The sequence below is a fragment of the Vollenhovia emeryi genome, unplaced genomic scaffold (assembly GCF_000949405.1).
Source record: "Vollenhovia emeryi isolate VEMERY1.0 unplaced genomic scaffold, V.emery_V1.0 DF939133.1, whole genome shotgun sequence".
NCBI classification, from domain to species: domain Eukaryota; kingdom Metazoa; phylum Arthropoda; class Insecta; order Hymenoptera; family Formicidae; genus Vollenhovia; species Vollenhovia emeryi.
This window is the reverse complement of record NW_011967233.1, coordinates 145,820-161,082: the sequence shown is the minus strand read 5'-3', so window position 1 is coordinate 161,082 and position 15,263 is coordinate 145,820. Positions and strand designations below refer to the sequence as shown.

The 15,263-nt window shown below is 31.6% G+C and overlaps 3 protein-coding genes across 3 annotated transcripts in view; all 3 read right to left on the bottom strand.

Moving 5' to 3' along the window:
• LOC105567848 overlaps window positions 1-1,259 on the bottom strand; it is an 11,086-nt gene extending 9,827 nt beyond the window's left edge. Inside the window, exon 1 of the mRNA XM_012023064.1 lies at window positions 971-1,259. Within this exon, the coding sequence (XP_011878454.1) occupies window positions 971-1,114 (144 nt within the window). The 5' untranslated portion in view covers window positions 1,115-1,259. The remainder of the gene's footprint in view (window positions 1-970) is intronic.
• A 2,014-nt stretch (window positions 1,260-3,273) lies between these two features.
• LOC105567845 (odorant receptor 63a-like) lies at window positions 3,274-8,788 on the bottom strand. The gene is made up of 9 exons (XM_012023059.1): window positions 8,083-8,788; window positions 6,801-6,920; window positions 6,602-6,719; window positions 5,429-5,690; window positions 4,716-4,832; window positions 4,501-4,591; window positions 4,264-4,412; window positions 3,552-3,684; window positions 3,274-3,455 (listed from the first exon to the last, which is right to left on the bottom strand). Exons 1-9 carry the CDS (start codon window positions 8,224-8,226, stop codon window positions 3,408-3,410), a joined length of 1,182 nt encoding a protein of 393 aa, XP_011878449.1. The 5' UTR covers window positions 8,227-8,788; the 3' UTR covers window positions 3,274-3,407.
• A 1,847-nt stretch (window positions 8,789-10,635) lies between these two features.
• The window catches only part of LOC105567846, a 9,480-nt gene continuing 4,852 nt past the window's right edge, over window positions 10,636-15,263 (bottom strand). The window contains exons 4-9 of the mRNA XM_012023060.1: window positions 13,804-14,065; window positions 12,470-12,586; window positions 12,255-12,345; window positions 12,018-12,166; window positions 10,931-11,063; window positions 10,636-10,842 (exon numbers count right to left, since the gene is read on the bottom strand). Coding sequence (XP_011878450.1) covers window positions 10,795-10,842; window positions 10,931-11,063; window positions 12,018-12,166; window positions 12,255-12,345; window positions 12,470-12,586; window positions 13,804-14,065 — 800 coding nt within the window. The 3' untranslated portion in view covers window positions 10,636-10,794. The remainder of the gene's footprint in view (window positions 10,843-10,930; window positions 11,064-12,017; window positions 12,167-12,254; window positions 12,346-12,469; window positions 12,587-13,803; window positions 14,066-15,263) is intronic.

The window sequence follows — 15,263 nt, the reverse complement described above, 5'->3', positions numbered from 1 at the left end:
ACTGAAGCTGCGAAGTCAGAACGCGTTATGTACGGTTTTTTCGCTGAGTGAGCTTTTGCTCACCGTTTTTGATCTTTGAACCTAATATATATATACATATATATCAACTTCAAATTAATTTACATTAAATTATTGCCGAACTTACATTTTCCATAATAAAAGATGTAGTAATGTATTTAATAAGCCACACTATAATGAAGAAAATAAGAGCTAATACTTCCAAAACAAAATCAAGGTTGAATTCCGGAATGAGTAACCTCATAAACTGTAAGCAACATATTTAATAATATGCGAAAAATATTTTATAATTATAGAATTACTAGTAGATGATGCATATCTGAAAGAAAAGTTATTTCAATAAAACTCATGCATATGCACGAAATGTGCGTTTAACTTTAAATCAAGCAATAATAAATGCACATGATTAAATATACGTAATCAATTATGTATATTTAACATTTGATGAGAAAATGTTACACTAAAACAACTGTGCTATGAGATTCAAATAATTTGAAAGTCATTTTACAATTAAGTTAAACCTTTCTTTGAAATATACAATAGAGATTGAACTGTTTATTACATAAATATCAGTATTTAGAATATTAAATCGCCATTTGTATGTTGTGAGTGTTAAATGCGTGTTTTAACTAATTCAACTAATTTTTTGTCAAAGATGCCAATGACATTCATAATAATCTATACCTATAGCTCGCGCAAAGCACGGCTCGTAAAAAATGAAAGAAATATAAAATAAAAATATAAAAAATATGAATGTTTTAATTCTGTTTACATTTATGTGCAAAAACCAAAATTTAATTTATTATTTACTTTCGTATGCCAAAGTTACTTATTTTAGAAGAATTATTATCAAAAACAGATATGAACAATTCAACAATGTTAAGAGTGAATATATATATATATAAATAAAATGAAATTAAGTATAACGTATCGTCTAAAAAAAAACAGATACCTGAATTGTTAAATACAATCCATAAATCAGTAGTGATAGTATGACTTGAATTTGTCTGATCGTAGAATTATCGTAGGGCCAGAGTCCAATCGATGACAAAAGCATATAATTGCGTCTATAGTACTTCGCCTCGTGGCACTCCATCTCGGATAACAGTTGAAGCGTCACTGAGAACCTATAGCCTATAGAAGTTTCTTTCCCCTTGCTCTGCCACCGCTCACTTAATGTCTTTCATTATCATATTATTGTATTATCAACTTTTACACGTTTATAGAACATTAAAGCTAAGTGCTATAATTGAGATTTGGATCTTACATTCTTCTTATGCTTATTCACATATATAAGAAGAATATAAGATCCAAAAAATAAAATTTTTAATAAAAAATAGATATCTTGCGAAGAAGCAACGATATCTTTGTGTTATGTCCTATTACAGTATTATCTAAATTATCGTAAATTATAGTCAGGCGAATACTCCTTATTTTTCTTATCTACCATAAATGTGCATACGGGGAACAGAATTTATACCAGTAGGACGTATAAAATCGAGTATGTTCACCTCTGTATTTCGTACTTCAGATTATTTCGAACGCAGAATAGTTGAATATATTCAAAACATACTGGAAAGTGAAATTAAGCTGCAATTCTTCAGATAACAAAAATTAATTATAAAACATAAATCAACAGCAAATTTTGTGAGTATGACACTGTTACTGACCCAAGAGATATTTTAATTGAACTGACCTATTATTTATTTTAAAGACAAAAAGGTACAACACGTCATCCACCCACTTCATTCCCGGTTTGCCCACTCTCCTGGTCTCGTACATTTGTCCCAATAGATTTATCTTAGCGATCCTGGCGTTTTCGATTCGTATTATATGCCCGGCTCATCTCATTGTCAGTCATGCTCCTCTGACCCACCCAACAATGTTCGATTCCTTGTACAGTTCATACAGTTCGTCGTTATAGCGTATACATCATTCAATTGGTCTGTTGTTTATATGGCCATAGAGTTTTCGTAAAATCGTTCTCTGAAAGTATGCCAGTCGGTCACTATCTTGCTTTGTCATTGTCCACGTCTCGCATCCATACAGTACCACCTATCTAATCAGTGCCTTATATATTATAGTTTTATTTTGGTATGTTTCAATACCGAGGGTGAACACCTCCTTATTGGTAACAGTGCGTAGTAGGCTTCGCTTTCCTTGTTGATTCTCATCCTTATCTCCGCATTTATTGCACCATCTTTGCTGGCTAGTATTCCCAGGTAAATAAGATTTTTTCCTTTGGGTCTTACGTCATTTATTCTGCATGTGTATCCATCGATACACTTTCAAGATGCGTTTCGCATGAATACATGCATCATAGTTACATGCATCTTCGCATTTTTGCGGTCGGTTTTCGCGATCAGTTTTTAAAAATTTTCAAGAAATTATTAATCGTTTATTTTCATCCATATTATAAATTTTAATTTATCGCGGAATGTAATTAAAATAAATATAACGCAAAGTAAATTGCTATTTTCTATGTACTTGAATTTTGAATTTAAAGATTGAGTCACGAAGAGACAGTAATTACCTATTTTCAAATAAATAACGGAAATAAAAATACATTTGATGAGTTTTATACAGCAATTTTTATTATTTAATTTTCTTCTTTAATTAACTTCTAGTGGTCGTGCGTTTCGATACGATCGACGCTCGCATTTAGTTCGAACCGTACGAAATATCTTTCGGTGACGATAATAAACCGATTAAGAAAGGAGTCTTCTTCCTTCCTGATCTCTGGTCAAAATGACCAGACTGTATAGCTAAGAGCAACGAACGGTATATCTAACCTCGCCCAACGAAAGAAGACTGAATACGACGAAGTAAGTGGTCAACATTGGCTACTTTGATTGAGTATGTAAATAACGTGATGTACGAAATATGTTGATTTCTTCTTATTTGTCAAAATTCGGGTGAGTTATACTCTTATCTTCTTTACATATTCTCACATATGTGCGCGATTAAAAGACCTCTATTAAATTCCAATCGCGCGCGTATAACTCCAAATCTTACCCCTTATAAATCGCTTTACGGTTTTAAGGAAAGACTTGTAGGTTTATTAACAAAAAGTTGAAGCGCTGGTAGGTAGAAAAATGGATAGGATTCTATAGAGCGGAATACGGGTAGGTAAGGATTCGGTTAGGCAGGAACAGGGGGTTAGTGAGAAAACTTCATTAACGAGTTTAAACTATTAGTTTAAATTTAACAACAACATAATCAAGATTCAAACTGTTTTTAATTAAATTAACTTTTTAGTCACTTTACTCATTATCAATAATTTTGTTAAATTAATATGACTTTGTAAGATCTCTATACATTACCATGTATCTCTATAAAATTGTTAAATCGCTGGATGTATCTTTTGTAACTGAACTTTTTATTTCTCTTTATATGGAACACAAGAGCGTCATGACAGAAAGCACTAAACTCATGGTCTGAAACAAAAAACATTACAGATCTTATTGTTAGTAATGTGATGAATATTTTTATTATTATTATATGATTTTTCTGATTACAGTATGATTTCTTACCGTGGTTAAACCTTCCAAACTAGGACTAAACAGACCACCAGCATCAACTTTGTAACTTTTTGTAGTTTTTCTCAGTAAAAAAAGTATAAATTTTTGTATCTTTAATGGAGCATTGTACCATTTTGTATTACATCTACATTAAAAAAAATTTATTATTTTCTTAACATATATTTGCACACATAGAAATTTTATATACATGTATACATACAGGGTGTCCCGTTCTATTTTTGACAGTAAAATATCGAAATAACGGATTTCCGAAAAAATAATTCGAATCACCATTGTTGTGTGTTTTCGCTTTAAAAATAAATTAAATACTTAAACAAATCCTGCGAGAAAATATTACATTTTATCAGTATACCTAAAATTTTGTACAGTAACTTGAACAATAGATATTTTAAGTATTTTTAAGTAAACTTTTTAAGGGATATGCTCAGGCGCTAAAATTCGTTCCTGTTTATTACTCGATAATTGTGGCAAATTATACAAAATAGCGAATAATTTTTCTTTTTAGTTTATCCCATTTTATCGCGATCTTTGGAGTGATCACTTTTGTGTCGGACACCCTGCATATATATACACACAGTCGTGAGCTGAAAACTAAAGGTTTTCATAGTTAGCCAACGCACTATTCTTAGGGGTAGTACGCATAGTATCTTGTAACATTTTCGATACATAGTGCTTTAGAAAATAAATTAATTGTACTACATACATTGCTCGATGGACAAGGTCATCATTATTTGTAAATTCTTGCCCAACAAAATTGCCTACAACTAAAAGCACAAGAATAGGACACACATAATTAATTAATTTTAAAATTTCAATCTTTTCCTGTCCTTGCATCGTTATTATTCGAAATAGCTGCAAATAGCATCAATAGTTGCAATATAAATAATTTAATAAAGCTGGCAATAATGATAATAATAATTTAACCGAAATTTCTACGCACACGAAAAAGACTAGCAGTGGCCGAAATTAAAGCTGTCAGAATCATAAAGAGATACGATATTCCAAAGCTATTCTTTAATAATTCCGAAAATCTAACAGAATAAAGGGTTTTCGTTATTACTCTTCATGAGAAAATTGTAGAAAGTCGTAATATTTTATCTTCGAGCTCTTGCCAATTAGTATAACAGACTTTGTTGGAATTAGTAGCATACTAACTCAATCGCTCTTGTATGGGTGTCCACTGCAGCCATTATTTTATCATGGAATATAATATAACTTTTAGCTATAGATATTTGTGAAACATCTTCGTTTAACATACGTTCCATACGGTAACTATAAAATTCTGTATGTTATGAAAGAGATATGAACAATATAATGTAGCACACAATTATTGTAAAATTTTACTTAAAAATTATACCTATAAAATTATTCTATTATACCTTATTTAAATAAATATTAATCCTATTTATTCTTACATATATGATTGCATTCAGCAATAATAAATATATATCAAAATGTACCAAAATTCAATGAAATATAAATTCGAAAGCTCTCAAGTTATTTACTTCTCTACTTTGTTATTGTTTATACTTTTTCCTTTTGCCCTATTTCTTTTAACTATTTCATATGAGCATGACCACATGTGATTATGCATATAAAGTGAGAAAAAAAGCAACGTAAAAGTACAAGTGACAAATAAAAAGGAGAGAGTACACCATACCAAGGTCCGAATGTACATAAAATCTAATTAATGCTATAAATAAAAAGTTACCTAATTGATATCAATCGAGTACAAACTCTAATTTATTGCTAGGAAATGTTTTCTTCATTAAAAATATACTAGTTCAATTTTCAGGTTGAAACAAATAAAAATAAACACAAACAGTGAAAAGTTGTTCATTAAAAAATATTTCTGTCTTACGATGTACCGAGTAACTTTGAACATTCCGAAAGCATGTAATGCGTTTACTAATAAAAATGTTTCAGCCGCTATTCCAGTAGTTCCACAAAGGAATAAGCCAATGCTTTCATGTATCATTATAATATAAAGATACTTTTCCTGAACGATCGAGTATTTTGCCTGATACAGAAGTATACGCGAGCGAGATTCATTTAAAGGCATTACTGTATCAAGAAGATCCGGACTAAATTGTATCAGAATGAAACCAACATATCCAACATAGACCACAACTGAAATATGTTAGGTTTTATTAATTTATTCTGTTAAAGAAAATAATGGTTGCTGCATGTTTAAACGTTCAAATTATTTGTGCTATACCAAGTTTAATAAAATTATGAAAATACTTCTTTTTTAAATAATACATAGATATCACGTTTCATACAAACAAAACAATATTTTCATTGTTGTTAACATATATAGGGTGTCCCATTTTAACTAGCACAGTAATAAATCTTAAAAACTAAGCCCAGCAACAATAATGTTTCAGACAAAAGTTGTATGGTGTCGAGGGGGACATAAGATGGTGTCATCAATTTGACGTTGAATAGTTGCTTGAAGGTCACCTTCATTTTGTTAAGTGGAACCCCTTATTGTTTTTTGTTACAATACACAAAAATTTTCAATAATTGTAACACTATTGCAACAGCATATTCCTGAGACTATATCAAGACAAAAAGTCCTGTACAACCATTCAAGATCAAACCAATGGTATCATCTTATGTCCCCCTTCGAACCAAACAACTTTTGTTTGAAACGTTTTTCCGTATCTTTCATATTTTTGGAGATATTTGCGTGGATCATTTACAATGAGACACTTGGTATATACATTTTTTCTGCGTTCAAAAATAAGAAGTTATTTGGGGTGGAACATTAAATTGGGACACCATGTATATACACACTGAAAAAAACTTTTAATAAAGAATGCGTAATTATCGTATTAATTTTAAAACTCCAACAAGCACGACTTAAGGGGATCCCTCAGTCATCTTTTTTACCGACACAGTCAAATATAGTTTTGGCGTTTGTAATTCTTTTTATTAGCTTTTATGTACCTAGCTACGCCCTTGCACATAATTAAATTACATCCGAATTTAATCAGGATGAAGTAATTAAAAATTGATTGGAAAATGTTTTTACTTACGCATTATAGCTATTGTAGATTGTCTTCCAATATCGGCATATTTATGCATTATGTCGATTTCTCGATTATCGGATAGAATATTCCAATTATTTTTGACACATTTCCGTATTTGTTTTATCTATTGATACATGCAAAAAGTATTATTGTATATAGCGATTAACTTCAAATTAAATTTAGTTTAAATTACTGCAGAACTTACACTTCCGATAACAACGAATAAATTAATATATTTGACAATCCACACTAAAATGAAGAAAGTAAGAGCTACTACTTCCAGAAAAAAATCAAGGTTGAATTCCGGAATGAGTAATCTTATAAACTGTAAGCAACATATTTAATAATATGCGAATAATATTTTATAATTATAGATAATGCATATCTGAAAGAAAAGTTATTTTAAAAAACTCTTTCATACGCACAAAATGTGCGTTTAACGTACGTGTATTGTAAATACCCGAGGAACAAAACCATATATCTAATTGTATCTAATTATTAAAAAATGTCAGATATAATAAACTTTGATCTAATTATATCCAAATTTTAATCCATTCATTTATAAGCACATCAAATCAGATGTGGTCAGATATAGTCAGATAAAACGGTATAAACATCTGACTATACCTGACTACATCTGCTTTGATATACTTATAAATGAATGGATTAAAATTTGGATATAATTAGATCAAAGTTTATTATATCTGACATTATTTGATGCAATTAGATAAAATTGGATATATGGCTTTTTCCCAGGGTATAGTTATCTCTTGCAAGATTATCTGAATAATATTATTGTTGATAATGATTCCAAATATTGCAATTTCTTGTACATCGAAATGAGGAAAAATAAAAATATTTAACTTCTGGATCAAAACTTTTAAATCAAATATTTAACTTTAGATCAAGCAATAATAAATATACATGAGATTAAATATACTTAATCAATTAGGTATATTTATCATTTGATGGAAAAATGTTACACTAAAACATCTGCGCTGTGAGATTCAAATAATTTGAAAATCAATTTACATTTACTTTATTAAGCCTTTCTTTGAAATATACAATTATATCTATTATACAATAGAGATTGAACTGCTTATTAGATAAATATCAGTATTTAGAATATTAAATCGCCATTTGTATCTGAGTGTAAAACACGTGTATAATGATTTTTTTTAATAATTTTGTATCAAAGATGCCAATGACATTCCTTTCATAATAATCTATACAGCTCGCGGAAAGCACGGCTCGTAAAAAATGAAAGAAATTTAAAATAAAAATATAAAAGTATGAATATTTTAATTCTGTTTACAATTATGTGCATAAACCAAAATTAAATTTATTATATATTTTAGTACGCCAAATTTATTTATATTAGAAGAACTATTATCACAAGCAGATATAAACAATTCAGTAATGTTAGTATTGAATATATTTAACAAGTGAAGTTAAGTATTATGTATCGTATGAAAAAAATCAGATACCTGAATTGTTACATACAATCCAAAAATTAGTAATGATACTACGACTTGAATTTGTCCGATGGTAGAATTATCGTAGGGCCAGAGTCCAATCGATGACAACAGCATATGATTATATCTATAGTACTTCGCCTCGGGAAACACCATCTCGGGTAACAGTCAAAGAGTCACTGAGAACCTATAGCCTATAGAAGTTTCTTTCCCCTTGCTTTGTCACCGCTCGCTTAATTTCTTTTATTATCATATTATTGTATTATCAACTTTTACACGTTTAGAACATTAAAGATAAGCGCTATAATTGAGATTGTGAAGAAGCATAAGACGAATATAAGATCCAAAAATAAAATATTAAATAAAAAATAGATTTCTTGCGAAGAAGCAACGATATCTTTGTATTATGTTCTATTACAGTATTAACTAAATTATCGTAAATTGTAGTCAGGGGAATACTCCTTATTTTTCTTATCTAGCATAAATGTGCACACGGGGAACAGAATTTATACCAGTAGGACGTATAAAATCGAGTATGTTCACCTCTGTATTTCGTACTTCAGATTATTTCGAACGCAGAATAGTTGAATATATTCAAAACATAATGGAACATGAAATTAAGCTGCAATTCTTCAGATAACAAAAATTAATTATAAAACATAAATCAACAGCAAATTTTGTGAGTATGACACTGTTACTGACCCAAGAGATATTTTAATTGAACTGACCTATTATTTATTTTTGAAGACAAAAAGGTACAACACGTCATCCACCCACCTCATTCTCGGTTTGCCCACTCTCCTGGTCTCGTACATTTGTCCCAATAGATTTATCTTAGCGATCCTACACTGAAAAAAATTTCTGGTTGAATATGGACGAATCAGATAATTCCTTTAGGATTTACCAGAATTCCTTTAGGATTTACCAGAATTTCTGTAGGATTACAGGAATTCTGGTAAATCCTAAAGGAATTCTGGTAAATCCTAAAGGAATTATCTGATTCGTCCATATTCAACCAGAAATTTTTTTCAGTGTAGCGTTGTCGATTCGTATTATATGCCCGGCCCATCTCATTGTCAGTCATGCTCCTCTGACACACCCAACAATGTTTGATTCCTTGTACAGTTCATACAGTTCGTCGTTATACCGTATACATCATTCAATTGGTCTGTTGTTTATATGGCCATAGAGTTTTCGTAAAATCTTTCTCTGAAAGTATGCCAGTCGGTCACTATCTTGCTTTGTCATTGTCCACGTCTCGCATCCATACAGTACCACCTATCTAATCAGTGCCTTATAGTGTTTTATTTTGGTATGTTTCGATACCGAGCGTAAACACTGAACACCTCCTTATTGGTAACAGTGCGTAGTAGGCTTCGCTTTCCTTGTTGATTCTCATCTTTATCTCCGCATTTATTGCACCATCTTTGCTGGCTAGTATTCCCAGGTAAATAAGATTTTTCCTTTGGGTCTCACGTCATTTATTCTGTATGTGTATCCATCGATACACTTTCAAGATACGTTTCGCATGAATACATGCATCATAGTTACATGCATCTTCGTATTTTTGCGGTCGGTTTTCGCGATCAGTTTTTTAAAAATTTTCAAGAAATTATTAATCGTTTATTTTCATCCATATTATAAATTTTAATTTATCGCGGAATGTAATTAAAATAAATATAACGCAAAGTAAATTGCTATTTTTTATGTATTTGAATTTTGAATTTAAAGATTGAGTCACGAAGAGACAGTAATTACCTATTTTCAAATAAATAACGGAAATAAAAATACATTTGATGAGTTTTATACAGCAATTTTTATTATTTAATTTTCTTCTTTAATTAACTTCTAGTGGTCGTGCGTTTCGATACGATCGACGCTCGCATTTAGTTCGAACCGTACGAAATATCTGTCGGTGACAATAATAAACCGATTAAGAAAGGAGTCGTCTTCCTTACTGATCTCTGGTCAAAATGACCAGACTGTATGGCTAAGAGCAACGAAAGGTATATCCAATCTCGCCCAACGAAAGAAGACTGAATACGACGAGGCAAGTGGTCAACATTGGCCACTTTGATTGAGTATGTAAGTAACGTGATGTACGAAATAAGTTGATTTCTTCTTCTTTGTCAAAATTCGGGTGGGTTATACTCTTATCTTCTTTACATATTCTCACATATGTGCGCGATTAAAGACCTCTATTAAATTCCAATCGTGCGCGTATAACTCCAAATCTGACCTCTTATAAATCGCTTTACGGTTTTAACGAAAGACTTGTAGGTTTATTAACAAAAAGTTTAAACGCGGGTAGGTAGAAAAATGGATAGGATTCTATAGAGCGGAATACGGGTAGGTAAGGATTCGGATAGGCAGGAACAGGGGGATAGTAAGAAAACTTCATTGACGAGTTTAATATTTATCAATGAAATTTTTCGCTCTTTCACGATAGAGACAAAGATCCACTATATGGTATAGCCCCAGGATAAGGTGCGGATCGCACAATATATGTGTCAGCTTTACACCTAAATATTAGTTCAAATTTAACAACAACATAATCAAGATTCAAACTTTTTTTAATTAAATAAAATTTTTGTAGCTTTACTCATTATCAATAATTTTGTAAAATTAATATGACTTCTCAAGATCATTATACATTATCATGTATCTCTTTAAAATGGTAAAATCGCCGGATGTATCTTTTGTAACTGAACTTTTTATTTCTCTTTATATGGAACACAAGATCGTCAGGAAAGAAAGCACTAAACTCATGGTCTGAAAAAAAACATTACAGATCTCAGTAATGTGATGAATAATTTTATTATTAAAAAATGATTTTTCTAATTATAGCATGATTTCTTACCGTGGTTAAACCTTCCAAACAAGGACTAAACAGACCACCAGCATCAACTTTGTAACTTTTTGTAGTTTTTCTCAGTAAAAAAAGTATGAATTTTTGTATCTTTACTGGAGCATTGTACCACTCTGTATTACATCTACATTACAAAAATTAATTATTCTCTTAACATATATTTGCACATATAGAAATTTTATATACATGTATACATACAGGGTGTCCCGTTCTATTTTTGACACTAAAAAGTCGAAATAACGAATTTCAGAAAAAATAATTCGATTCACCACGTGTCCTTCGCTTTAAAAAAATTAAATACTTAAACAAATCCTGCGGGCAAATATTACATTTTGTCAGTATACTTAAAATATTGTACAGTAACTTGAACAATAGATATTTTAAGTATTTTTAAGTAAACTTTTTAAGGGATATGCTCAGGCACTAAGATTCGTTCCTGTTTATTACTCGATAATTGTTGCAAATTATACAAAATAGCGAATAATTTTTCTTTTTAGTTTATCCCAATTTATCGCCATCTCTCGAGTGATCACTTTTATGTCGGACACCCTGCATATATACACACAGTGGTGAGCTGAAAACTAAAGGTTTTCATAGTTTCAAGCGTATGGCCATGTTTTACAAAAGAGACATTACTTTCGATTATTAACAATCTCTAGTTGATCTTTTATAATTGTTTGTCCCGTTTTCACGGTACGATTCCGCAACAATGGCAAACTGCATGTTAAGCATTCGCTCTACCGCTGAATAACGCAAATTTAAAATTCAATAAATTTAAAATTACAAAGTTTGAAGTTAAAACATCTAAAAATTTAAAAATACTGAATTTCTTGTCAGTTCCATATTAGGGCCTTCACGTCTTGGGCCTTGTGCCTGTACACTTGTATGTATGTGTCTAATACTTAGGGTCCCTAGTAGCGCAGTGCGTTAACCAAACAATGGTTAAACCCTGGCTAAATATTTGGTTGTATTCGGCCAATGTTTAGCCAACGCACTGTTGTTAGGGGTAGTACACATAGTATCTTGTAACATTTTCGATACATAGTGCTTTAGAAAATAAATTAATTGTACTACATACATTGCTCGATGGACAAGTTCATCATTATTTATAAATTCTTGCCCAACAAAATTGCCTACAACTAAAAGCACAAGAATAGGACACACATAATTAATTAATTTTAAAATTTCAATCTTTTCCTGTCCTTGCATCGTTATTATTCGAAATAGCTGCAAATAGCATCAATAGTTGCAATATAAATAATTTAATAAAGCTGGCAATAATGATAATAATAATTTAACCGAAATTTCTACGCACACGAAAAAGACTAACAGTGGCCGAAATTAAAGATGTCAGAATCATAAGAAGGTACGATACTCCAAAGCTATTCTTTAATAATTCCGAAAATCTAATAGAATAAAGAGTTTTCGTTATTACTCTTCATCAGAAAATTGTAGAAAGTCGTAATATTTTATCTTCGAGCTCTTGCCAATTTGTATAACAGACTTTGTTGGGATTAGTAGCATACTAACTCAAGCGCTCTTCTGTGGGTGTCCACTGCAACCATTATTTTATCATGGAATATAATATGCCTTTTAGCTACAGATATTTGTGAAACATCTTCGTTTAATATACGTTCCATACGGTAACTGTAAAATTCTGTATGTTATGAAAGAGATATGAACAATATATACAGGGTGTTACTAAATTCATGTTACTTCGCTTGAGGGGTGAAAGTACAAATCAAAACAAACATTTTTTACCAATACACTTGGGGGCGGAAACGAACCCCTAACCCGTTGGAACGCTCGATGAGTTCAGGGTAGGCAACCCGTTGACTCCTAAAAGCCGTGGTTTACGGCCAGTGCAAACCGTTGAAGAGCTCACCGAAAGAATTATCCAAGCGTTTGATGAGATACGAGCTTCCCCAGGCAAGTTGCAAAGAATAAAAGAAAACATGATTCGCCGTTGCCACTTGTGCATCGATCAAGGTGGTCGTCATTTCGAGCCCTTGCTCTAAAATGTGTTATCGGTTTACAGAACTATTAATAAACCGTTGTTTAATTGAACTGTTGTTGTTTTCATCAAAATCCCAACATTTGTTCTTAAACGTAGCGGCCAGCGTAGTAAAAGAAGTGCACAACGAGTTGCCTACCCTGAACTTTTCGCGCGTTCCAGCGGGTTAGGGGTTCGTTTCCGCCCCCATGTGTATTGGTAAAAAATGTTTGTTTTGATTTGTACTTTCACCCCACAAGCGTTGTAACATAAATTTAGTAACACCCTGTATAATATCTATAATGTAGCACACAATTATTGTATTTTACTTAAAAATTTTACTTAAAAATTATACCTATAAAATTATTCTATTATACATTATTTAAATAAATATTAATCATATTTATTCTTACGTATATGATTGCATTCAGCAATAATGAATATACATATATCAAAATGCACCAAAATTCAATGAAATATAAATTCGAAAGCTCTCAAGTTATTTACTTCTCTACTTTGTTATTATTTATACTTTTTCTTTTTGCCCTATTTCTTTTCGCTACTTCATATTAGCGTAACCACATGTGATTATGCATATAAAGTGAGAAAAAGAGCAACGTAAAAGTAAAAGTGACAAATAATAAGGAGAGACTACACGATACCAAGGTCCGAATGTACATAAAATCTAATTAATGCTATAAATAAAAAGTAATCTAATTGATATCAATCGAGTACAAACTCTAATTTATTGCTAGGAAATGTTTTCTTCATTAAAAAATATACTAGTTCAATTTTCAGGTTGAAACAATTAAAAATAAACACAAACAGTGAAAAGTTGTTCATTAAAAAATATTTCTCTCTTACGCTGTACCGAGTAACTCTAAACATTCCGAAAGCATGTAATGCGTTTACTAATAAAAATGTTTCAGCAGCTAATCCAGTAGTTGCACAAAGGAATAAGCCAATGCTTTCATGTATCATTACGATATAAAGATACTTTTCCTGAACGATCGAATATTTTGCCTGATACAGAAGTAGACGCGAGCGAGATTCATTTAAAGGCATTAGTGTATCAAGAAGATCCGGACTAAATTGTGCCAGAGTGAAACCAACATATCCAACATAGACCCCAACTGAAATATGTTAAGTTTTATTAATTTATTCTGTTAAAGAAAATAATGGTTGCCGCATGTTTAAACGTTCAAATTATTTGTGCTATACCAAGTTTAATAAAATTATAAAAATACTTCTTTTTAAAATAATACATAGATATCACGTTTCATACAAACAAAACAATATTTTCATTGTTGTTAACATATACAGGGTGTCTCATTTTAACTAGAACAGTAAAATATCTCAAAAAACTAAGCCCAGCAACAATAATGTTTCAGACAAAAGTTGTATGGTGTCGAGGGGGACATAAGATGGTGTCATCAATTTGACGTTGAATAGTTGCTTGAAGGTCACCTTCAATTTGTTAAGTGGAACCCCTTATTGTTTTTTTTACAATACACAAATTTTTCAATAATTGAAACACTATTGCAACAGCATATTCCTGAGACCAAATCAAGTCAAAAAGGCCTGTACAACTATTCACGATCAAACCGATAGTACACCATCTTATGTCCCCCTTTGAACCAAACAACTTTTGTTTGAAACGTTTTTCCGTATCTTTCATATTTTTGGAGATATTTGCGTGGATCGTTTAAAATGAGACACCTTGTATATACATTTTTCTGCGTTCAAAAATAAAAAGTTATTTGGGGTGGGACATTAAATTGGGACACCATGTATACAGGGTGTCGGATTCGATTTGGACGACTCCAAAGATTACAGTAGATTGGGTCAAGCTGAGAAGAAAAGTTATATACCATTTTACAAAATTCGTAATTATTATCGCGTAATTAAGAAAATCGTCTGAGCCAATAAGTGCACGGAGGAACTGAAGGCCGGACTCGGCAGACATGCAAAATGGTGTATTATTCTCCTACCACCAGAAAAACTTTTTCGGCGCGGTGTCATATGTCGCGCGTTCTCTCGCTGCGCGCCGTTCGCCCGCTCACCGCTCCCCGCTCGCCCCGTCTCTCATCGATCGATGCGTGACTCCACCTCTCGCTATCGATTCTTGAGAGATGTCAACAAACACACCATTTTGCATGTCTGCCGAGTCCGGCCTTCCGCTCCTCCGTGCACTTATTGGCTCAGACGTTTTTCTTAATTACGCGATAATAATTACGGATTTTGTAAAATGGTATATAACTTTTCTTTTCAGTTTGACCCAATCCACTATAATCTTTGGAGTCGTCCAAATCGAATCCGACACCCTGTATA

Bases quoted from the DNA above. Each gene is read 5' to 3' on its own strand.
- LOC105567845 (XM_012023059.1), bottom strand. From the start codon at position 8,226: ATGGTGTTTCCCGAGGCGAAGTACTATAGATATAATCATATGCTGTTG. The intron at 4,413-4,500 runs GTGCGTAGAAAT...TGCTATTTGCAG, and splicing joins CCACTGCTAGTCTTTTTCGT to CTATTTCGAATAATAACGAT. The intron at 3,685-4,263 runs GTATGTAGTACA...TTTTTAATGTAG, and splicing joins GACCTTGTCCATCGAGCAAT to ATGTAATACAAAATGGTACA.